Source organism: Epinephelus moara, chromosome 11 (genome assembly GCF_006386435.1).
Source record: "Epinephelus moara isolate mb chromosome 11, YSFRI_EMoa_1.0, whole genome shotgun sequence".
In the NCBI taxonomy this organism is placed as follows: Eukaryota; Metazoa; Chordata; class Actinopteri; order Perciformes; family Serranidae; genus Epinephelus; species Epinephelus moara.
In genome coordinates this window covers 16,678,494-16,704,691 of record NC_065516.1, presented here as the reverse complement: position 1 = coordinate 16,704,691, position 26,198 = coordinate 16,678,494, and the positions used below count along the sequence as shown (strand labels likewise).

General features: G+C 41.3%; 1 protein-coding gene across 4 annotated transcripts in view; it reads right to left on the bottom strand.

The window, feature by feature from the left end:
* cacnb2a (calcium channel, voltage-dependent, beta 2a) overlaps nucleotides 1–26,198 on the bottom strand; it is a 97,937-nt gene that overhangs the window by 13,891 nt on the left and 57,848 nt on the right. For 2 of the 4 annotated variants that reach the window (XM_050057104.1, XM_050057106.1), the window contains 7 exons: nucleotides 16,634–16,753; nucleotides 8,566–8,688; nucleotides 7,258–7,394; nucleotides 7,072–7,148; nucleotides 6,609–6,742; nucleotides 1,434–1,514; nucleotides 1,270–1,328 (listed from right to left, as the gene is read on the bottom strand). In XM_050057104.1, coding sequence (XP_049913061.1) covers nucleotides 1,270–1,328; nucleotides 1,434–1,514; nucleotides 6,609–6,742; nucleotides 7,072–7,148; nucleotides 7,258–7,394; nucleotides 8,566–8,688; nucleotides 16,634–16,753 — 731 coding nt within the window. Of the gene's footprint in view, nucleotides 1–1,269; nucleotides 1,329–1,433; nucleotides 1,515–6,394; nucleotides 6,415–6,608; nucleotides 6,743–7,071; nucleotides 7,149–7,257; nucleotides 7,395–8,565; nucleotides 8,689–16,633; nucleotides 16,754–21,318; nucleotides 22,017–26,198 lie in introns of those variants that run through there. The other 2 variants (XM_050057105.1, XM_050057107.1) reach the window with 2 other exon arrangements.

The following is a 26,198-nucleotide window of genomic DNA, read 5'->3' as shown; positions in this document are numbered from 1 at the left end:
GATTTGATTGTGGATAATTTGACCTGGATTTTACAGTTCTTTGCCAACAAACACGTTATTTCCTGCACTCTGGTGAATTTTTATGCACAAATTTGTACATTTTATACATCAATTTATGGTGTAAATGTCTTAAATTTTGTTAAAAGTCCCCTGCTACTTTTACGTTTTTATTGGAGGGGGCAAATGGACATGTTCTAAATATTGAGAGGGACGTGTCCCATGCGTCCCCCTGAAATCTACACCTATGTTGAAAGGTGATTTAAAATCAGAGCAAGTCCTTAAACCCAAACCTGCAAAAACACTGACTGGATCATAACCACGACTTCTCAGTTTGAACCCGGTGTGTGAACTAATTTTCTAACACAAATTAAAACAGTAAATATTGAGAAAAAAAATAGGTGGAAACTAAACTAGTGCTGGTAATAACTATTATTATTATAATGCTATGGTAACAAATTGATATATGTTGGTGCACTAACATATTACAAACATTGTAACAGTAGATGGTATGTACTTTTAGATTTTTTTTCTTTCTGTTTTACAAATACCATGAAGTGACATTTCAACTGTTTTGTAGAGGTCTATATTTAAAAAAAACTATGGGATCTGTTAAAAAAAAGTTAATATTACCCCAAGGAAACAAAAAAAAAATCCAATGAAAAAATGTTTGCCATTGTTTTTTTTTTGTTTTTTTTAATAGTGTGGACATTAAGGAGTTAATAGAATGTGCGGATCTCTTGTCTGAAAAGTTTGATTTTTGATCCAGCACCTGTAAAACTTCTTGTTGGATGTGCATGCTCTCCACCCTGCCTCCCTACACACAAAACTCATATACTGTACAACTACTCCTGTGCCTGTATTTCACAATAAGATTTTCAAATTTTCTGTTTATCCTGCATTAGCTGAACTGTGTTTAAAGAACAGCACTCAGAGGGAATTAACAGCACTGACTGCGGCTGCTGGTGGTCTGAGTGGATCTTAGTGTTGTGTAACTTCACGGCCTCTCTGCTTCAGATGGGTAGATGGACTCAACATTGAGTGAGGAGAATCCTGCTCCGCTCTAGGGCCCACTATGGCCTATTAAGGACATGGAGAGGGACTATTTAAAGCAGCAGCACACATCTCCAGGCCAAACAAACTTGTTACACACTCCCTCGGCTAACCTCAGGGGACAGATAAATACCAGCCTATAGAGTTGGAGAGGGAGAGGAGGAATGAGGAAGGAAGCAGGATGAGAGTTTGTTTTTCAAAAGGTCACAGGGATCTTACCTTCCCTCGAATCTGTGTTTCAAAAAGTCAAACAGTGCTTTTTGCATCATGTCTGTCACCTGTGGACGGACACATTTAGGAAGAAAACAGTTAGAAAGGGACACACATTCTGCAGATAACTTCCCAACAAATGCAATGTTGTGTTTGAAAAGTTCTGATGTTACCTCGTAGCCCTTCAGTGACGGTCCAACCAGAACCACGGGCCGCATGGAAGGCACAACGTCGTACGGAGGTATGTGTTCCGCCTGAGGAGAGGAGAAGGAGAAAAACAGTTGCACACATTTATGGAGACAAACTAAACACTCACCATCACAAATCACTTGAGGGATTTGGAACAACAATGACCCAGACTAGATCTGAAAGCACTGGAACATTGTGAACCATGAAATGGGACGTCCCAGCTAGCCCGACAAAACACAAGCTTTGATTTATATAATAAATTTGGAAGTTTACTCTACGGATTTAAGCATCATCAGGTCGTCAATATTTCAAAGCATCTTACAGTAAACTCCAATATTTTATAATGATTACTATCCAATAGATAAATCCCCTCATTTCATGGTTCTGATGTCACTGAATAAAACTACGTGACAGGAAAGGTTAGTCGGACGGGGAGAAAAAGCTACAGTAGATCAACAGAAGCTACAACTGAAAAACGTGGAACCGTTTAGGACAAAGGTAGAAAAAGTTGGGACAAAGTGGGAGCTCAGTTTGTGTAACAGCCTCACTTTTAAAACAAAATCATCGAGGTGATTTTAACAAGATGTTTGAAATTAGACCTAAAAAATCAGTCTATCAATCAGTTGGTCGTCACAACTAGTCCTGATCAGATTAGCCTAATGGGTATTGGTGTACCCATCAGGCTAGAACCGACTGGAACACATTAGTTTTCTGGCCAAAATTCAGTTTCTGCTTTCCGCTCCACTATTACTGCCCTAACAATCCATTTGTGTAACCTTACATAAAATTGATTCCAATGAGTTCAACCTGGTAGCTTATACAGATATTAAATTACGATCAAAGAGGACCATTATTAAGTCCATTGAGGTATTAGATTGTGTAACTGGATAGAAAAACTTGGGTCAACGTCTCCCTTTGACAGAATATTATTCTGCAACAATCCTGCTAATCAGTGAAAGAAATACTTTTAAGAAAAAATGCCAAAAGATGTAATTATTCCAGCTTCTCAAGTGTAAGTATTTGCTAGTTTTTATGGTCTTACATGATAGCAAAACTGATGGAGTCAGCTGATTGATCACATGATTACTTTCAATGCAACTAATTGGCGAATCTTTTTCAGGGCGCCCTATTTAAACTGCTCTGGCCTGCCTGCTGTTGCTGCTTCCTCTACAAGCTGCTTTGCAACTGCTTTGCTGCTGCTCTCCCTGCCTTAGGCTTTCCATATAGGCGCATGGAAGGGCAGGGAGGTTTGCTCTCTCTGCCTCAGACCTTCCTCGTTTGCACGTGGAAGGTCAGAAAGGTTTGCTCTATCCGCCTTAGTCTTTCCACATAGGCGTGTAGAAGAGACTTTCTGCGTAGGCCCAAGGAAAGAGCCATACCGCCAAATATAATACTGCAAATGGAAATAAAGTTTTCTTTGACTAAAGTGTTCCTGACTGAATTATTATTTTGCAGCATCACAACTAGTATGGTAGCAAATCCTGGTCCAATATGGAATGGACTTTACAGTTAAGTAGGAAGCATCTTGGGTATTTAAAACTTAACATTTTATATATATTAAAAGATTCTGCATTTTTTTTTTTGTGGAAAAACCATAAGAAACTAAAATGAAGTTAATTTGTGAACTTAGGTTCAGGAGCAGGGCCACGCCTCAACCACACTTGTTATTATCTGCCTAGCCTACTTATACCTGGTCAACCCATCCTGCTCTGTTTGTCTCAGATTTCTCGACCCACCCTCCCTTCCCTTCATCCATCATCCTCCCTACCTCATACCTACCAACATTCCTTCATCTTCTCTTCCCTTCTCCTCTCATCTTTTCTTATTCAGTCTGTTGCAAACCTCTCCCATGTCTCATTGTAGGTCGTTTGTCTGGGGGGCCTGCAATCAGCTTGGGTGGAGAAACGCCTGAGACAGAGTCCCCACACTGAGTCTATCTCTGCCCGATCTCCAGTTCGTCCTATCAGAAGACATCCCTCTTCCACCGTCACCCCCACTTACATCCCTTCACCAGTCCTTAACAACTAACATGCCCTGAATTACAATTAAACATTTAAACGACATATTGTTGTGGCGTGGTCCTTGCTAGTAAAATCATTATTCAAAGCAGAGTATTTTAATGTCTTAAAATGTGTGAAGAAGATCTTTAAATATGTCACCTTGGGTTCTGGGAAAATGCATTACATATATACAGTATATATAATTAATTAATCAATATAAATACTCTGCAGCTTAACTGATAACCGTTGTTGGCTGACAAAGATTTATAATATCCTAAAGGGAAATGTTAAAATCTGAATAACTGCTAATGACTGTTGGTTCTGGTGAAAAACAAAATGACAAGTGAACAGTGTAATTTTCTTTTTTGATGCAGATTATATTCCTCTGGTGTTGTTACAGCTACTGCCATGTTTAGATACTCAGAGTCATGTGTATAATTTTGGAGAGACTGTCGTTTTAATTTGTTTAAACTGTTTGCACACTGCTTTTACATTCTGTGTGCGTCTGACAGCGAGGCGGTGAACCTGATGCTGCTGCGAGTCCCGGGCGTCTGGCAGAGCAGCATGTTTGAAGGATGTGTGTGGATGTGTCAGCACACTGGAGGAAAATTTAAACACTTTCTCATCTTTTAGAAACGCGGTCACAGTGCATGATCTAAGTTGAAGCTCTGTTGGAGAGCAGACAGCTGGGAGGCAGAGGGTTGACTACTTAAAAGGACTGTTGATTATCATATCCACCACACAGTATTTTTTTTCACTCATTTTCTTCCCTTATTTGTGCGAGTGTTTATGCTGCTCTCTCAGCCTGTGTTATCTTTATGATGAGTGTTTTAAGTAGATTTCATGTGTGCTCTTCCTCCTCTCTCCACTTCTAAGGATTTTCTTTCTGTCTAATGTTTGCTGTCGTCATCATGCTTCCCTTGGGACTACGTGGGAACTGATGCACACTACTGTGGACTAACACAAGGGTATTAATGGACAATGTGGTTTGGCACAAATGCTTCTGGTAGTGCAAGTTAAACTTTGCGTTACATGGTTAACGTCAGCGTAGTCATGGGAAAACTGTCATGTATTGGCATTTTACAAGGTTAAATCAACCTAAAGCTGGGGGAGGCTGTTTCATTTTGGCGTCACTGGGTGAAAATCCCATAATAAACTTGAGCATATTGTATACAAGTAGTCTGAGAGAAAGCTAGACTTCTGCATGTCCTCTTGGCTCTGTGTTCAGACTTTAGAAAATCTAGATCCTGATGGGAGACTTTGGCCACTCACAGGCCATTTTTAGAGAGAGGGTGTTTCTGTTGGCTGTTCTGTGCAGATGTGTGTGTGCACATCTCTTTGGTCAAAGCCTGATTAAGTGGCGGAGAATCCTGCAGAGACAGTTGCTATTCCAGCACTGGCAACAACTGACTGTACTGCAAGGCAACACAAAAAAGGAAGACAGACTTATCAAAAAGAGAGTCTGACAATAAACAAAATATATTACGTCAATATTGTTGAAGTGAATCGCTAATAGCTTTACTAACAGTTAAGCCTTCTGCTAACTGGAGCCAAAGTCTCACAGCTGCAGCTTCATGTTCATGTTTATGTAGCTAATGTTAGCAAGAGCCTTGAATCACAGTGTCCTCCGCCTCACTGCCCCGTTGTACAAACCACTTTGGTGGGAGGAGAGCAGGCAGAAGCTCCAGAGACAGATCCCCAGTCAGTGGCTGCAGCAATATGAATCCAGCCAGTGCAAAGCCCTGCTCTGGGGGAATGAACAGCCATCAGGCTAGACCTGGTGTTGCTGCTGGCCACCAACCTGTTGTGACATCCAGCCCTGGGGGGTTTGCACTGGCTGAATTTAAGCCATCTCCCAAGCTGCTTCTGTCTACCCCAACTTTAGTTCATTCCTGTCTTTAAATGTGTGAGGAGATTTTTGTTGATTTTATATACATTATAGCACACTGCAAATACATCACATTAATGAAACATATTCATTTTAATGTCCTGATGTTGATTTTCTACAGCAAAAGCATTAATTGCTGCTGTCACTGGAAAAAAAAAATCAATAAAAAGGTTTTAAAGCCATATTTTTAGGCTTAATACATCAAATGCAAAACATAACACCTCATAAACACACCTACACCTTTCTGTGTGAGTTCACTGAGACCAAATGGAAAAATAAATAAATAAACAAATAAAACAGAGTCAAATTCCTTGTATGTGTTCACATATAGTTAGCCATCAAAGCTGACTCAGATTCTCATAGTAAATGTTTCTCACGGTGAATGTGTCTCTGTTATGTGGTAACAACCAAAAAGATTAAGAGAATAACTCACATTTTGGGACATACGCTTATTTGCTTTCTCACCATGAGTTAGATGAGAAGATTAATACCACTCTCATGTTTGTCTGTTAAAAATGAAGTTACAGCAAGCAGCCACTTAACTTAGCTTAGCTTAGCTTAGTATAAAGACTGGAAACAGCTTGTCTGGCTCTAATAAAATAATAAGTATACAAAGTAACATGCTAAATCTCCTTCGTTAAATGAAAACATGCAAAAAGAAGTTGCTGTTTTATGAGCGGTTATGTGCTCCTGTCTCTAGCGTCATATCTAATGGAGGATATGAGAGTTGTATCAGTCTCCTCATCTGACTTTTTAGCATGATAGCTAATAGGCTTATTTCCCAAAATGTTGAACTATTCCTTTAGAGTCAGATCTTATTAAAAAGGCTGCCCACACTGAGCTCTCACTCCATCAGGATTACAGGTTCACTTACACATAAACAATCACACACACACACACAGAGGGGATTGCAGGAGCAGTGAGTAGGGTGAGAGGTCAGTACAGAGCTGAGTCTCTACTGAGGGTTTGTACTCTCTACTGAGGGTTTGTACAGTTCAGACCACAAGAGGTCATCCCCAGACCCTGCTGAGCTGGTGCACTGCACGCCACGACTTACCGACTTCTGCTTCTGCTTAGCTGTGGTGAGACGGAAGAGGAGAAAGAGAGAGGTTAAGAACAGGCATGCATGCTTACAGAGGGGTGCACGCCAAGGGATGAGGACGGTGTTGTAGACAAACAGGACGGACGCTGAGTGAAGCCAAGCAGGCATTTAGTCAGAGACGAGCGGACGGACAGGACAAGAAGAGAAGGCTGGGTAGTCCAGGGTTTACCTTCTTAAAAAAGGGCATTCGTTTCTCTTTTGCTAGGGGTGACATGACAGTGTTTGGACTGGCTTTAGGGGAGCGCAGGTTGACTGGAAGCTCATTGTCCTCGGGGTCTAAGTCTGTGGCGTCTATGTCAATGGCTACGCACACAGACAGACAAGACCACCATCACACAGGTGAACACAGGAAGTCACAGGTAACAGGGTACACTTCTTATTGACAGTAGCACAGAACTTATGCTACAACACATTGACAGCAAATGAAACATGTAAAAGAACAATTATGGCCATTAAACATGTAACTATGAGGAAAAGAACAACATTACTGCAGGTAGAACTATAAAATATGAGAAATCTAAGTAGCTCTACTTACCTTCAACTTGAATTCAGTGTTTAAAAGTTGGTTTAAAGATAAAGGAATCTATTAAATATAAAGCTGGAGTTTGACAATCACCTATCAAGCTACTCACCAGACGAAGGAGGAGTAGATTTCCTTGAGTTAGGAACCACTTCACCTAAACTAGAGGATGAGTTTGCTCCCAATTTACTGAAAAGAGAAAATGTGTTTGATGTGTGAGATCAACACCAAGTCTAGATTTAGCTCAGCCGATCTCCCAGCTGAGACAGTGAACTCTGGTGCAGATGAGGGTTTTCACCTGGAGTGGAACTTGCCCTGTTTGGCTCTCTGCTCCTGGAGGATACGCGTGTTTTCAAGCTTCACTGGACTGGGTATAAAACCGATTTCACAGCCTTCCTTCACCAGGCGTCCTATCCACCAGTCGTTGTTGAATTTCTGCGCAGAATAAGTGGAGACAGTTATATCCTTGTTCTGATCGTCATCCTTATTTCCCTCAACGTCAATGACTACATTCACATATATAAAATATTGCAGTTTTTGCCCTTATTCCAAAAAAAAGGACAATATTCCCACAAAGCTATTTACATGGCTGTGTAAAATAAAGATTTCCATTTACATGCAGCTGTGCATTCTCTGATTGATGTGCCCTACACCCTAAAAAATAATGGGTCAAGTCGCTAATCCAGTTTCAGGGGATGGGGGTATTTCTGTGTTTTTTTGGGGTTGTTTTCCAATGCAGAAGGAATAATTACCCAGATATTAGTTCATGAAGCTGACCATTTGACCCCTATCCACAGGTGGCATGTTAATTTTAAAACTGGGTTAAAATAACACATTTTGGGGTGTTACTGGAGACCCAGGGGTTTTTAAATTCATGAGTACTGGGTTGGTGCTAAACTGACCCAGTACTGGACACCACGATTGACTCAAACTGGGTTAAAAGAAAAACTGTATTTTTTTTAATGTGTGGCATCAAAATATGGAAAAGTGGAACGGCTGGAGCTGCTTGTGCCATTTTGCCTCTTTGCTTTAAAATAAAATTAAAAAAAAAAGTTTTACAGCAGTGGGGGACTATTTGACAGTACGAACACAGCCTCCCACTTTGATTCCTTCAACCACCTTCTCGAAATGGCCGACATTACGATATCTATCCTAAAAGCCTGTTAGATAGAAGACTTTCATAATGTTTAAAAGTGTGTGTGTTCCTTCTTCCAACAAGAAATGTGAGCTTTTCTTTCGGGCATGCATCTCTACCACAGGCTTGCAATCTGTTGGCGAATCAGTTTATGTACAATGCATCCATGACAACACACAGAGCGGACCGTAAACACAAGAGGCCATGTGTTGCACACTGCGATTATAGCTGAGAGTTGAGACACATATTCTTAATGCACTGTACATGTCCGAAGAATGCTCCTAAAAGCTTTATGTACCTTTATATCCCTCATGTCTAAACCAGAAAATTCCTCATCTGGAAAACAGAACACGCTGTTCACATGACCCATATCGAATTCAGAGTACTTTCATATTCGGAATAATAGTGTGCATGTAAATGCAGTTATCACTGTCTTGAATATCATGTCTGATTTGGAAGTTGACCTCTCACCTCTTTGACATGGAGGAAGTCTTTAGCCTCAAAGGAGATGGCCATGCCTGGCACAGGGACATCGTCATCGTGACACGGGCTGTAGTTGACATTTGTGCGGACAGCAAATGCAACTGGTTTGGTCTGCCGGGAGGTAAAAAGGAAGGAGATAAATAAAATGTCAGATTGTGCAAAAGAAATAAATGATAACCTAATATCCTGCTCCACAAGAGAGTGGTGACCTTTTCCTTACAATGTTAAATTTTTGATCTTCCAGTGCACTGTTGGTGAGCTGTGATTCTTATCTTTGCGTGAGGTGTAAAAATAACCCTGGGTGAGGGATACAAGTCAGCTCTGACTCATCCAGACTTAGTATCTCTCCATGAATTATTTGGCCACTGCACTGTCTCTCTGCTACAGGCTAAAACACTTTTACAATTCAGAGTGATGCAACATGTTAGCGTCTGCAGCAATCACCACCTCGACACTCATAGTAAAACAGGACTCTTGACTTGCGCCTACTTGTGAGCAGCACAAACAGCACACGAATAAATGGTTCATAAATCAATCCCACAATCTTTACAATGGTTGAATCAATACTGGCCTTCCTGTCGAATCACTACTGACCGTCCTCTTAGGGACAAACAGTCCATTGAGATAATGCATACAGCTAATGAAATGTTTCCTGTACTCCTGCAAGCTGTGATATAACCACCCACACTGCTATCTGCCACATATGAGAAACAACTTTCCTTCCTTCCAGAGATATTTTTGCACAAAGCAAAAGCAAATCTCCTTTGCCCATAGTGACGCATAACATTTTCTACAAAAAGGGATTTGAATGAGATTTAATAAGGTCACGTCATGAAAAAATGTAATGGGAGAACCATATGCTCGCAGACAAACCCTCTGATTTTAGATCTCTGCAGGAGTAGAATATACCCACAAAAGACACACATCGCTTTGAGACTTACATAAAACGCTTTTGGACATAATCTTGGAGCCAGCCTGGCGGTGATGGCAGCAACAGTTGGCAACATGGTCATGCCCTCAACCAGATTACATTAGCTCTGCCTTTGACTGTGTGACAAGCATGACAGAAGTCAGCTGAAAAGCCAAAACGAATGCACAGGGATGTAGCTTAGAGTAATCTCCCAGCGTAGATTCACAGGCTGAATATTTACCTGCAGGTGAAAGTGAGCAACGTGAGGGGAGGGGTGTGTGATACTCAGCTGGATGCCAAATTAAACCCACTAGATTTGATGCTGTAACTTAAGTTATACAGATTCAGTAAAATGCTTTAAATCTCCAATCTGGCATCCTGTTACTGGTTTCATCACAGTGGTCCTGTCTATCTGAGCAGATTGAGTGTCAATTCAGTGCGGTAAAAGAATTAAGGCAGATCTTCACATCTTCAATAATGTCAAGTTTTTTCCAACTTAATTACAGAAAATCAAGCTAATTTGGAATAGAAGTGAGCTTTAATTATCTTCCTATATTTTTAAAGCTGCAATAATTGGTTTTCAGGCCACTCGGGGCAGAGGAACATCACAGTGACCTGGAAAACACAGACTGTATTACCACTCACATAGTAAGGGACCTAATTCTTATAGAAAATAAATTCAAATATCTGATCCCTACAATTAAAGGAGATGTTCCTGATGGAGTCCAGGGCTCAACAATAAGGATTGTCCGATTGCCTGGGCCAAGTAAAATGTGCGTTTATGTTTTTAGAGCTGGAGATGGAATTAGCTAAGGAGTGAGCTCAGTCTAAGAGCTGAAGCATAAGCAAGCATTTCAATTATCCTGAAAACTGTTTAGTTGGGTGGCATGAGAGTGATGGTTCCCAGTCCAAATTTCTCCTTAGTCATTAGTTCAAGGTCCACACAGTTGAATATATTCAGCGTCATACTTGCGTTTGGCCATGTCGTCCAGCTAGTGTGCTCACTCTGTCAAGTAGCTGTCTGTTAGTCACTCACTCTGCAGCAGGAAACGGCACTTAATAAAAAAAAATAAAATAAAAGCTCTGGGCCAGAAATTCACTGTACTTCAAAATAAAGTGTGTTTTTAACAAACTTGACACATTTGTGAGTCACTTGCGGTCTATTCAGAATTGATCTGCGACCCACTTCTGGACTGGGTGCCACTGTGTTAGAGGATTTGGGCAAATAAAACAGGGTCGTTATTTATGACAATTGCCTATAGTCTTTGTTGATATTTGACAACCACTAATGAATAAAACAATATGTATATGGGCAAGTACATAAAGACTTTAGGCAAGTGGGTATCTGAACCACCTGCCTGATCAGGCAAGTAATAAAACATTAATGTTGAACCCTGGAGTGGTGAATCTGCACTCCGCAACGATCATCACTGTTATCAGCACAAGTTGTTGAGCTGCTTGAGACAAAACTGAGTTAAAAGAGAGTGAATATTGGGCTCACATTAATCAGGTGGATGTTTGCTAACAAGTTTGAAATATCAACCTTAAAGGTGATTATGTTAATGTTGTGTTCACAGCTTGTTCCTGCTGCACCCAAGTGGCCAATAAAATTGCTTACTGCAGGTTTAAATATCCAATGTGAAATGACTTAAAGATTAATATCCTTCATGCAGCACTTTCCCTTTCACCTTCAACCTTCAACAATGACTGATTGGACTTGCTTGGATCTAAATGCTACTCGAGATCTTTCAAAGCGATGCTCGGTGAAGCTCACTACTTAGAGAGTAATTCATCAGCTGCTGCAGGAGGAGCTTTACAGACACCGGGCGCTCTCTTTCATCATCACTGTCCACTACTGCCTCATTGATATACAACAGGTGTGAAGTGACTGTGATGAACTATAAGGGATTATGGAAATAATACATTAGTGAAATCCTCCTGGAATCATTTTCCTCATGCGGACAGCAATGTAAATATTCCATGAAGTGATGGTAGTAAGCTGGATGTGTGTGTGTGTGTGTGTGTGTGTGTGTGTGTGTGTGTGTTTGAGTGTGTGCTTGGAACACCTTCACTGGGAACATCATCCAATCCAATGTGTGCAGCGCCAGGACCCATAGAGGACAAAGTGTCCTTGGCTTTTGCATGCATTGAGTCACATGGCTGCATGAAGGTATGAGGTCCATTAGTACATAGTGTCTCATGGACCGCTGCCTCTTGCCTCCCTTCCAGCTGCTGTGCTCGCCTTTATCCATCATGGCCGTCTGTCAGCTTTCTAAAGGCTTAATGACATTTTACAGACCTATAGGCAATCACACACACACATATATGTCCTAACATGCCACCTTGTATCACAGGTGACTGCAGGATTTGTACATAATGGCACATTTACAGTGGTGTAGAGTATCCCTACACCTCCTGGCTGAGCCCATACTGCTCTGTTGCTTCTTACGTAACACAGGCCTTCATTATGGATGCCATATTGACTGCAGTGAGGCAGGGAGAACGAGAGAGGCGGAGGGTTAGAGACCGGGTAAGAAGCGTGGGAGGAGGGGAAAATGGAGGAGGAAAAGAAAAGAAAAGGAGAGGAGATGGACAGAAGGATAGCACACATTGTAGTGCAAAAAAAGGAAGCAGAGGACAGGAAGTGAGAGGAGACACATTCATAGAGATAAGAGGCAGAGTAAGGATAACACAGAGATAACCAGCTCAAGAGAAGCCCTATCTGTAACTGGGAACCCTGGGAGGCAGCGCTATGGACCACAGCCAATTAACACCACACGACGCTCGTCACAATATCACATCGCACCATGAATATTTCAACAGATAGTACCTCCCGGTCCCCTCTGTGCTTGCAGTGACTGAGTGAACACTTGCCCTTGCTGTGGCTGATTTGCCATGTAACGTGCCACATGTCTCTCCATTAGCAGCACACTCAGGATCTCGTGCTATAAATCTAGTTTCCCACATTGTTTCACCTTGAATGTTGCGGATCAATTTGAAATAAATTTTCTTCAGCTGCGTGCACTGGCCTTAGGCCGTATGAGAGCCTGTAAAATGTATTATATGGTATGAAGGGAGCCATAACCTTCATTAATTTACTGTGGGAAGATATTTCCATAATTATCCAAGATTGTTTTAGTATATTCTAAGTATACACATAACCTGATGATACATGAAGGCCACTGCAGCTACCGGTTATTGTTTCTTTTTTGCCTGGAGTTTTTAGTTGGAGTGAGATTATGCTTTCTATTATGTGTTATCTACATTAATTGTAATATGCACTAATCGAACAAGTCAGATTCCATATTTTATCCATTGTACCAAAACTTCTCAAGTGACAAAGTGAGAGAAATGAATCTGACTCAGATCTACACACATCAAAAAAACACTCCTTTTACATGACTGGATATTTTGGGGGCAGCTGACACAACCTGTAAACACACATTATCACACTACTTTTGACTCTGTTGCGTTCTCCACCAACTCCTGAAGGAAATATCTGGTTGTTAAGCTGCTAAATGCTTCACCTTATTCAACAGCTAGTCGCTAACTTTGTCTGTCTGTTGGTTGGTGCTGAGCGGGGCTGTCTCAATGAACTCAAAATGGCAATACCCTGCTATTGACAGGCCAACTGCATGGGATGGCAAGTCACTGCAACAACCACCTGGTGAGGTATTATTCTGCGCTGAGTGCTGCATGTTTTAATCTTTCTTCTGGTCGCCAAGAGTTGAAGATTATTCAATTTCAGGTAAAACGCTGCAGCCACCCGTCACTGTCACTTTTACCCAGCTGTCTAATCACAGTGGAGAAGGGGCAGGGCAAATACCACAAAGACCAACCGTCACGTCGCAAAAACACAACAATGGAGGAGAAATTAACACTAAATCCACACAGATGTAGGTCTGTCCTCTCTCCCTATGTGCTTCAGCCTTTCCTTCATCCAGAGCAGTTACTCTACTTTGTGCTGACATTTTTACTACTGCAGATATTCTGTATCATACCAACCAAAGCATCTTAGCTGAAAAAACACCGCTTCCTTACTGCCCTTCATTGCCCTTCTGTGTTCTGAATTTGACAATGAACAATTTGTTTTAAAAGGTTTAAAACATGTCATCTTTGTCATTTAAAAAGCAACAATATACCTTATAATAGCCTGATAATAAAGCTACAAAGCACTTAAATCAGGATAAATGAAGTCATTTACAACAAAAAATGGTGGTAATACCACATATCACGCTGCTGAGCCACCATTAGATACCCTACAGCCGATGGGTCGACTGTCTACCAGAGCCTTTTTTGCTGAAAACAGCTGTCTGCTGTGGCCAATAAATAACGCTGATGAGAGCAGTGAGAGTCAACCAAAAATGTAATGTGTTACGAGCTGGAAAACTAAAACAATCAGCTTATAGATGGTGAAACGCTCTGTAGAGCTGAAAGAAACTGCAGAGTCGATGATTATCTAAGGGTTCAAATCGCTGTTTAATCTATAGTTAATGCAACAATATTGATTATAGCAGCTTTGAATAGGTAGAAAGCCAGTCACCTTCAACACCTGCATCCTGCCTTTGAAACAGATTACAGTCTCATGACATCAGTCTAGATGTGCCACTAATCAGGTGACATTAGAGGTCAGACTAAATCATCTCTGACATCAATGGGCCGACTACTGGGCCGAGTAGCTTTGTACCACAACTGCAATTGTAAAAGAGACCATGTCCCTGAATGGCAACCGCTGTTGCTCACAAATATATTTGTGAGTATAACTGTAATATATATCCATTAGATGTTTTTCCATCAGAAACTTGACTTGACATCAACATGGCCGTACTTTAAAAGTACCCGAGCAATTTCGTATTGCACTTCCTAACTTCTAAGTTACTAGACTGGGATATCCGGACTTTTTGTCCCCAATATAGGTCAAGCTCCACAAACCCTTGATCTTCATATTGCAACTGTAATGCTCCCTCTCGGGTAAATGCCCTCACATTTTAAACTGCACTCACATTTCAAACTTCAGTCTGTAGTGTAGCTTTTTCTCTGAACATTTGGAGGCTCCAACCCTAACCTGAAATAACCTCTGATTATCTAAGACTTGACAAAGCTTTTTTGGAGCCACAAACATTATACAACCATTGTCACAGACTGAGTGGTACTATTACTTATTTTAATGTGTAAAATTGATTAAGTACCCATTTAGGGTCAATTAGAGAAAGTGGAGAGTGGTTAGTGTGTGTGTGTGTGTGTGTGTGTGTGTGTGTGTGTGTGTGTGTGTGTGTGTGTGTGCAAATACATGTAATGTAATGTGAAGCAGTGCATCAGGGCAATAGGAAATCTTGTACACAGCATCACAGGCATCAGCCCTATCCCCAGTCCTTATGAATATCTGTGGTATGTTAGGGAAGTCATTGTGAACTACTGCCCATAAAGGCTCACAGTCAGAGAGTCTGCACTTCCTCTGACCCCAGCTCACTCTCTCTGGTGGCCAGACCACTGAGAGGCTATTTTTTACCAGTCATCTGTCATGTAAAATGCCAGCGGGGGTAATCCATGCCAGGTTATCTATAAAGCCAACTTATCTTTTTAATTAGTGAGCCAGAGAGGGTGACTCTGGAAAATAACAACATAGATCTGCTGGAATGATCCGTCTTTGCCAGCTATGAGCTACCTCCAGACACAGTGCAGGAAGAAAATGTCTGCTCTAATGGATAGACAGCCAAAAGCTAAGCGCTTACAGCTAATGAACGTGCTAGCTGTTACAGACACTAAACACCCAGTGAAAGACAGTAGACCAATTATTCAGACACTTGCTCGACTTAATATGCAAAATAGAAGTTATCCAATGAGCTGTAAAGCAGGAAGAGGACACAATGTGCACAAAAGATTGTTGAATTATTTCATAGATCAAAGGCATAAATCTTAACAGTGCCAGCGATTTGAGTGATTCTGTGGAAGCGAGCGCTGATTGCAATTCCTGTCGCGCAAAGGCAAGCCTGCTCTGCCGTGTGTGTGTTTGTTTATATGCTGCTAATTGTGGCCCAGAGCAGGCGAGGCTTGGCTCTGATAAACAGCGACGCTGAGCCCTCTGAGGCCCCTAACCTCTCACATCAGCAGCCCCCAACAGCCCTTTCCTCGTCTTAGAAACCAGCTAAAATCAGCTCCTGCTTCTCTCACGCTCGCCATAGCCAGTCCTGCAGCATTTTCCACTAATCTCACCCCAGGAACAGTACAACAACATATGATTTACCATCATTGTTTTAATATCTGAGTGTACGTGAGATGAGGGGAAGCCAGAGATAAGGAAACTTTGCTCTGAGTCAAAATTACACCAACTTTTAACATAAAATTCAACCAGTATGGACATAGAGACTGTTTTTCTCAACGTCCTCCACTGAAATCTGACTGGTGAACCCCCCTTACCAGATTGAGAATACGATAGCTAATTTTCCTGCCATGATAAACATGTAGGCCTAAGAAATGAGACCAAAAAGGAAGCAGACGCAGCTTTTAATCTTCCAAAAACAAACCAGGCAGTGTAAAGTTTACATTACCATTTGACTGATGCCGGACATCATTCACTGAAGAATAATAAATCAGTTTTTGTCAGTGCACACAGACTTCTATACTTGTGGGGACCCTCATTGGCAAAATGTATTCTCAACTACATGCCTATCCCCTTTATCCCAAGCTTAACTTAAAACTCATTTTGACTTTAGGCCTAAAACCTAGTCTTAAAGGTGCCCTGTGGAGTTTTCTTGCAAATAAACAAAAGTCATTGGTCATTCTCACCAAAACACACTTTGTTTATCCTGTTATTTATAGGTCACAAAACATTTGCATTTTACATGAATTCATTTTTGCTATCTTGCAGTCTTCTTCTTTGTTGCCTTAATTAAGACATCGATCCATAGTGCTACTAGTGGCCCAAACCTCTACAGGTACCTTTAACCCTCAAACAGTGCCTTGAAGCAGACAAAAAGTCCTCACTTTCCACAAATGTTCTCACTCAATTGATCACTGCCCTTTCTTCTCCAAGCCTGTGCCTCCTGTTCAAAATGTTCCTGACACACTCCTCCTGGCCCCCCAGAGAGCAGATGTCTCAGGAGGTAAAAAGTGGACAGAGTGACCTTAGCGCTGCTGGACACCAACCTTGGCCTTGTCAAGCTGTGCCTGAGCCTGTCGCTCTGCCTCTCTGCGCACTGCCTCCTTATCCTCCTCGAGGGACACATCGGAGTCTGATGGACGGCTGGTGTAGGAGTCGGCCGAACCCTGCAGAGACACAAACATTAACACTTCAGCGGCACACATACACTGAAGCTCAGCTTTGTCCGTCTGGATTCACACTTTAAAAAAACCACAGGTGTAAGAAAAGCAGTGGGCTTCACAGCATCTTGACTTAATTTGCTTTGCATTGCCCTTCCTCTTCATAGAAAAACTTTGCAGTTGAGCATCTGATGAGCAACTTACAAATGTGCAAAGACACCCACACACACTGAAGTGTTAAACTCGGATCATCAAAGGAATCTCAGTTGATTTCGTGAAATAATGAATGTAGAGGCTGTGCTCAATAAAATGAGCAGGCATGTGATTCTGCTATCAATCACAGCACTGCAACAACTTGAGGAAACCACAGGAGCTGATTGAATCTGCAGCAAATTATGGACACTTCCTCTTTTTCTGAGAGAGGATGCCAAAGGACACAAACTGTCTGTCATAGAGTCACATCACCAGCAGCTCTTCGTCTATCCTTAGCTCTCTCTCTCAGCTGCTCGCCTGCAGAATTTTTGTGATCCTTGTGTGAGAAACACCAGGGGAAAAGTTGAAGAACACCAGTTCCCAGTATGTCTCTGTGTGATATGTGTTTGCAACAGATCTACTCATAAACACGCAGACATTCCAAAGCACACACTGTTACTCCTGACTACAGTGCACTGGTGCAGCCAACACTTACTTGTTACATACTACATGAAAACACATCATAAATAATTGCTGAGGTAGTTAAAGTAGTACCTGCACGCTATATAGACTGCAATGTTTACAGTGCTCTACAAAAGGCAAGGAACAGTTACAACAGACATGCTTCGGTTGAAAAGAAACAGAGAAAGGCTTTTTTCAGTTTTCTGGCCGACTGTGTGGATACCATTTAAATGTCTTTTCAAACCACAAGAAAATCATTTACATAGACCATAGATAAAACCTAACTGTACGAAAGCTAAGTAGGTGGGAAAAACAGTATTTGCGAACAAAATGTGCTCTGTAAGCTTTCTATCTATCATGAAAACTACTTAACATATCAATTTGACATTCAATTCATTTAAAATTGTGATTTAAAGGTACTTTAACCTCACCAAATCATGCTCTGCTAAGCTAAGCTACTTAGCCAACCTTTAGCACGACTAATTTAGCTGTTTTTATTCTGTGTGACCAGATTTAGCTATACTTTATTTGGGATGACAAAAAAATTATCAAGAAGTTAGTTCATCACAATTCATACATTTCAATTACAGGACACAAAGAAGGGGTAAGAGGAAAAAAAAAAGTACTTAGCTTTAGGTGCAGAGAGCTTAGCTAAATTTGGCTCGTTTGTTTTGACTGTCTTTAGCTCCAGTCTCTTTTTTCTTTTTTAAACTGTTAATCTGTACGGCCTAAAAATATACATACACATGTAATAATTATATTTAGATAAAAAATAAAAATATTTGATTATAAACAGTCAGATTCTGGTCTTAACTACATCTTGACTGGTGTAAATATGCAGTTATTGCATTTTTGGTTTGTAGGACAACAGTGATAGCTACAGCTAACTGAAGTCAAATTTAACACTGATTAAAAACAAGCAAAAATGTAAGGAAAAGTTTTATGAATTAATTTGTGGATCTTGTAATGAATCCAATACATATGCTCGTACACACCGCTCTACTCACTAAACCTGAACTTTGGTGGTACGTTGCTAAACTAAGCTAAGCTAAGCTGAGCTAGTTAGCCAACCTTTAGCATGACTAGTTTAGCTGTATTTATTCACTATGATCAGATATAGCTACTGTTTTATCTATGTGGGAAACAAACCCACCAAGATGTTATAATATTAAGATTAATACATTTCACTTTCAAGAATCAACAGAGGGTTAAAAAAAAAAAAAAGTACATTTAGCTTTAGGCACAAGTAGCTTAGCTAAATTCGGCTCTCTTGCTTTGACTGTCTTTAGCTGTTATCTTTGAAATTATACATTTATAGGGCCCAAAAATATGTATACATATAATTAATTGAAATAATGTATATACATATAAAATAAAAATATTTGTTTTAAAGTAGTCAGATTCTGGTCTGAACTACATTTTGATTAGCAAAATCATGCTTTGAAGGACAGCACTTATAACTACAGCTAACTGAAACAAAATTTAATAAGGGCTGCACGATATGCAAAAAAATAAATTAATTCCAAAAAATCAAACCAATTATTTTGGCAGATACTGCGGACGCAATAAGAGTCGTTATTTTAGTAGGAATGGTAAATTCTGCAATTAATTTTTACTAAAAAAATATAAAAAATATGATGGTGTGATTTCTGCTGGGGTCTGTAATAGGGATGCACCGAATATTCGGTAACCGAATATATTCGGCCGAATATTGCAAAAAACCACACATTCGGTATTCGGTAGAATAAGTGAAAAGCAAGGCTGAATAATAGCGGCGTGTTTTGATAACGCAATCAAACAGCGTGCGGTGATGGGAAGAGTAAATTGTCGGCAGTGTGGCAATATTTTACTCCGTCTGTCACTGCACTCGCATTTGCAACTAAAAATAGTTTTGTTCGAGCAAAATAAATCATTCAGCACTGTGTGAGTACAGATTTCAACCAGCAGCAGAAATGAAACGGCGAATCCCACCGGTTGTGGGTTTAACGGGGGTCACAGACACAGACAGGAATGTATTCCTGTCAAATACGGCGGCCATCGGCTTACCGGCGACGGAGAAGTCCAGCTCCAATATTGTCCTCTTCTCGGCGTCATGACTGCCCAAAAGTACCTGGACAGCCGAGCCGTGGCAGCCCACAGGTATGTGGCGTGTCAGAGGGGAAACGAGCCGTTCACATTTCTCTCTTTGTGGCAGGTAACGGCCCACAAACCTCACCGGACTGTTCTTTACTTGTCAGAGGAGGATGGTGGCTGGTTGATTTTTATTTTATGTATTTATTTTATTTTGATCCCCGCTATGTTAATCACTTATTGATGCTGTTTTTGAAGTATGAATAAGTCAACAAATAATTTATTCCATTGAAATATCATTGATGTATTATAGAAAAGTGATTTATCTTTTTATAAATGACAAAAGGCACATCTGCCTCATTTCGCTGTGGTATCGTGATACTACTCAGAACCATGATATTTTCACTGGTATCGTACTGTGGGTCCCAATTTTGGTACCGTGACAACACTAATCTGGAGGAGGTTCATCTGCAAATGCTAATGAAAAACTAAACAACGGTATTCGGTATTCGGTATTCGGTACTCAGTACTCGGTATTCGGCCAAGCGTTTAATTTTATTCGGCTTTGGCCAAAAATTTTCATTTCGGTGCATCCCTAGTCTGTAACAAACAAGCATGTTGTCTTACATCTGGAATATGATTTGCAGACCAGGGCATCTCTGTAGCACAGTGCTTCATATATAATGGTATGTTGTGACACAGTTTACCTTTATCAACAAATTGCATCTCCCACTATTTTTGGCCATAATGCAGTTTTGATAATATTTTGATTAACTGTGCAGCCTTAAATATAATGCTGGCAAAACACATACAAAATGCGAGGGAAAGTTTTATGTTTTCATTTGTGGCTGTTGGAATGACTGCAACACATTTGCATATACACTACTGAATCATTTCCCAATGTTGCATATCACTTTACCGTATGTATAAATCATGGTCTAAGAGTAAATAAAGGTATTTTTTTTTAACAAAGTGAAGGCAGTGTAAGCCTTATCCTTACCTGCACGCCACTATGCCACCCACACAAGGTCTTTCATTCATCTCACTGCACCATTACACTCTGCTGTCTGAGTTAAAAATAGCCTCCCTCACTCTGTGCCTGATTAGACTTACCCAGCCATCACATACATACAAAGGAGGATGTCCTCTCCACTTACATTACCTGACTTATGTATAGAGACTGCAAGGGTTGTTACCACTCATGATACAAGGTTATATATATTTATGTCCTGCGTCTTACAATGAAACCCTGCTGCTTGTCAACTGCCTCTGTGTCTCATCCTCCCTACTTTGTACCTGATATGAATAACTCATTTGAAAGCAACCTCATTAATTATCCATGTGTTGCTTTTGTTGTCATCGCATCCATGATCATAATAATCTCCTAGTGGCTCTCAAAACATCAACAAGCATCTAAACCATGTGTAAAATACTGCTCAAGCTTGAGTATGAATGTGCAGCACTTCCAAATACAGCTATATATCCTAAATCGGCTTCTTATTGCACATTAGTCTCTCCTTTATGAGCTACATCTGGCCATGAAAAGTGCAGGTGAAAATACCTGGTATGATTATTCCATCAGGTCACGGCTAACGATGGGGCGTGATCAAGAACATCGTCCCAGTGGGTCAGAGGGAGGTGATATGGAGCTCTGCCCAGAATCTGACAGCCATAACTGATAACAACATCCAGCTTCTCATCATCACCAGGCAATACACAACCGTGCCACACTGACCCCAACACTGTGGACTGATGGATGAAGTAGAGACACACAGACTTACACATGCACACACACACACACACACACAAAAAAAGAGACGATGTAAGCACACTCAAAATCTGCTTACACAGGCATCGGAGCTCTTGACGCGACCTCCCTTGGCTCGTTTCAGCAAGCGGATCCAGGTGGCCTTCATCAGCCACACTGGTCATTCAGTGTCCTGAGCCGCTGCCCCCCACTGCTACTGCTACAACTACACCTGACTGCACTGCTGTGGTCACTTTTGCACCAGTGCTGCAGCGACTGTCACTGCTCTGGCTACAGGTACATTCAACACTGTGGCACCATGGACAGCTGGTTCCTGTTACACCTTGGCTGTAAATGCTACATTCATCTCTGGGTGAATTAATAGCCTTGAAGTTGGGGCTCCTTGTTTTGCTGCAGCTCCAGCTAGCTCTGCTGCTATCTGTAGAGCCACAGCTCCTGCTCCTCCTGCTGCTGCTGCCGCTGCCAAAGATGGGGAATCCACAGGAGCTCTCTGCCCCGCGCATAATCTCAGCAGCTCTCTCTCTGTCTGCCCCAGTCTCCTTGAGTGCTCAGACTGCCGCTGCAGGTGCCGAGGCTGACTCCCAGTATGAGTCAGGTGGCAGCGATGCTTCTCAGCCTCTCGCTCAAGCTCTGGCTTCAGCCTCGATCTCCTCCTCCTCCTCCACTGGTGCCTCCCCGTGCTGCTCCACAAGCGATGGATAACAGCAGTTTGTCTACACGAGTCCTGGTGTGGCTGCCTGTGAGCGACTCTCCCCCTGATGCTAATGAAGCTGCTGCCTCTCAGGTGCTGCAAGCTCCCTCTTTCTCACTCTCTGTGTCTCGGCTCGTCAGTGCGTGTCCTGCACGCTCCCTCAGTGATTCTGCCTCTCTATCTCTGTCTTTACGCACCCCTCCTTCTCCTCCTCCTCTGTCACTCCCCTCATTTTTTTCCTCAGTTACCCCTCACAGTCAGTCCATCTGCTCAGTGTGTCTCTGCAGTGATGGAATGTGCAAGTGCTATAAGGATACTGTTTATGTGTCCACTGTGCATGCTGTTTGTTCTCTTTACATGTAAGCACACCACAATCACCCTGATGAGCTTTATAGTTGCTAAAACAATAGGTGTCACATCGCCATCTTGTCAGAGGTGAGGAGCTTGTTTACAGCAGCTGCTCACTTTGATCATGCATTATATTAGAGCTGTAACTAATGATTATTCTCATTATTGATTCATGCACTTGCTCTCAAACTTTCCCTTTCAAGCCCTCCTTTGGAAGCTAAAAATAACTCACATCCCCCCTACCCCTGCCTTGTAATATTAATCAGCCAAGAACAACACTGGGGAGACTAAAGCAACAAGACAAGCAAAGCTGAAATTTATTTTAATAACATTATCTAGAACTGGATGTTTCTTTCGTATTTCTGAATGGTTGCTGGTGCAAAATGCTCAATAAAACACAACCCAAGGGTTTCCTGCTATACTGACATAAGATTTGACTGTGGTTGCTCAATAAGCATCACCTGAATAAATTTGTAAGTGTATTTTTTTATTACTTGATTGTCTAGTTTGAGTCAAGCAAAACAACTGTATTGTTTGAGTACAGTTTTAAGCAAAAATATTTAAAAAAGAGCTGGTAGCAGCTACTTAAATGTGTGTATTTTCAGATTTATTTTTCTTTAATATCATAGTTGGACAAAAGGAGCATTTTTATTAACAATTGTCTGACATTTTAGGGCAGGAATGATAACGTTAATCAAGAAGTTCATTGACAGAAAATTAATTGCAGACAAATCTGAAAATCTTTTAATAATTTCAGTCAAAATAGCTGGTTTTAGCTTCAATATTAAAATGATTTGCTGCCATACATGATAGAAAACAGAATATTTTGGGTTTTTGTTGATCAGACAAAACTTGTGTGTGACACAAAGAGACACAAAGAAATAAGGACGACATTTACTGTATTATTTTTTTTAAATCATCTCTTCTCCTCTCTGGTCTCAGCATTAGGGATTCTGAGGTAAAAGCTGCTCTAAATCCTCGCCTGTCAGATCAGCCGTGATTCATTACACGTGAGCGGAGCATCACAAAGCCACACAGGACAAATGAGAATAATTACGGTGTTAATTAAAAATTTCCCATCCTCATAAAAGGAACAGCCAGAGTTAAACTGCAGTAGGATTATTTAAAATGTCCCCTTTATTTGCACTGCTCCACTGCTGACGCATGATACTCCTTGTTCTGACCCGCCATGAGGTTGTGTGAGGTCAGAGGAGTCAGGGGTCGGCCTGTGAGACCAGCAGTTGAAATAGGCTTGCTGGTTTATGACCGGCAGTCACTCCCCAAGGAGCACTAACTGTAGATCAAAGGATGACATGCTAATCAGTGGTGCTTATCATAACCAATCAATGACACGCTTCCATCTGCTCAGGGTCTTTTCAACAAGACACATGCACTTAAAAATGACACATCTTACATGAAAGGAAAGGCTGGGGAGGATAATGTGATTTTAGCTCATTAAGACCAATTAGCCTAACGAGGAAGGCGATTATCTGAGGTAGAGTATGTTTTGAACATAGATGGAGGACAGGAAAAAATTATCTTGTCAATTGTAACATCAAACTTCTCTAATCACCTACGCTACAGCAGCAGGTTAGTAAAGAAAACAGCTCAACAATCCATAGTTATGTGCAATGGTCACATATGTTTCAAAAAGGTACGCTGACGCCTCCAGAGCTCTCAGGGTGGGGCACAGATGCTCTGAATGTGGAGCTGTGGAGCCTGGAGATGAGTGGTGGGGCTGTGAAGGCTGTACTCTGATAGCAACACTGACAAAGACTCACAGCGACAGAACGAGCCTCCAGCTGCCTGACATGACTGACCTCTAGACCCGCTGCCACACTGATACTGACAGCACTGTGTCACCACACAAAGGCCACTAATAATAATCTAACAGCAGTATGATACTGCTCAGGTCCGTGAGGAGAGGTGCTCTTTACTTGGGCTCACCAAGTGGACTGAGAATCACGGCTTCATTCAAGGAAGCAGGAATTTGTTCTTTTGGTCAAAGACATGTCTGCACAAGTGTATTTTACAAACCTTGTAAACTGTCTATATGCAGCATGGTCTTCCTGTTAACTTAGTCATGATTCAGAAAAAGCTGAAAGCAAATCTCATCACATTTACCAAACAAAGCGTTGATATGGTCTCTACCTGACTCATGTCAGTCAAATTTTGGCTGGTGATTACGAATATGTGACTATTCGTTCCTCTTTCGTTCACATAAAATGTAAACAAGCCAAGTTAGCCCTTCAAGCTAATGCAAGCTAACTACACTAAGGATGAATCGGAAATGTGCAACAACACTTTTGCCAACACTAGATATCAAAGAAAAGCCAGACACTGTATTGTATTAAGATGCTGTATACTTATAAGCAGAAGGCCGAAGATAACGTTATCTCGGAGCCTGACTTAGCAAAGAGTCTCTTCCTCCAGGCAGCTGCCTACATCTCACTCAGTACCAGCCAGCGTGAAAGTGAGGAGCGCTCATTCTGAGGCTAAATCTGGGGTCCAAAACGGTCAGTCAAATGAGGGGTCTCTGACTGATGATTCAAATCCTCAACTTTCAGGGGGCAGCCCTAGCATTAACATCAGACAATTCAGCAAAACCCTGCATTTCCTTTGAGGGCTGTTGAGATGGCAGTTTCTGTCAGACCACCACTTTAGTCCAGCATGAACAACTTTTGGAGAGATTGAGATGAAATTTAGTAAATGCATGGTACTTACTTGCAGATATATTTTTTTTAATGAAATGTCTCAACAATTATCAAATAGACTGCTGTGAAATTTGTTACATATATACATGAACATATACATCAAAATTTGGTACACAGTGATCCTTTAATTTTCCTCCAGCTTCGTCATTAGGTTCGAAACAGACATTCATGTTGCCCACAGGATGAATTCTTCCAACTGATCTCTTGGCTTTCCATCTAGAACGTTCTTCAGGTCAAAATTTTAAATTGTCCACTTTCATTTCTAACCAAATGAATGCAATGCACTTTTTGATTTGTGCTAATATTGTGCTAAAACACACTAAACTTAATGATGATCATGATAAACATTATACCTGCTACATTAAATGTTGCAGCACTACAGTCCCATGCACTACTATGCCCTCTACACCCTTTGCCTTGCCACATAAACAGCTCAGTGCTTCATGCATTGGCGCTGAAAGTTGGCACTGGGCCTAAACAGTGTCCTGCAGAAATGTCCCATATTAATCCTACTACTTACAGGAAATGGGCTGCGAATCTGCACTGGCAACATTAAGAGGCAGAGCAGACAAACAGGAGAGTTGGCTTTCTTCGTGCAATGGTCAGAGAAAGAGAGATGAGGAGGGGAATTGAAAGGGCAATTGTCTCGTGGTCTCTATATTGGTTTTATTGATTCATCTGGACAGAGGTCTTTGCTGTAAGACAACCAATGACCTCTACATGCAGCAGTGGCATAGCGATCATTACCTTAAGACATTAGAAATCACTGTGGCTATTACCACAGGAGGCTGTATGTCAGTCACTGCTGCCTTTTGCATCTGAAAAAAACACCTATAGTGGACGAAGCTGTTACACCAAGGAATTTCATTTTTAGCCACTATAGGAGTTCTTCTCTATATGTATCCACTATAAAAATGGAGAGCTGTAGTCATGCAGAAAATAATGGCTGTGCATGTGAGCTATAAAGTGCTCTTATGGTCAAGGAGTCCTTGCCAAGAACGCCTCAGTTTTTCACATCAGTTCTTACACACAGTAAGACTGCTGCTTCTTTCCTTCCACGCAGGCCACACTGAAAACTCACTTACGGCTTGTTTACTGTTGCCAATTTTATTTTCACGCACGTCCACATTAATGTCTCCTCGCCTTGCAGTGCCCCAAATGTTCTCTCACTCTTCTTTCTTCCATTCTCACTTCGTATCCCCTTTT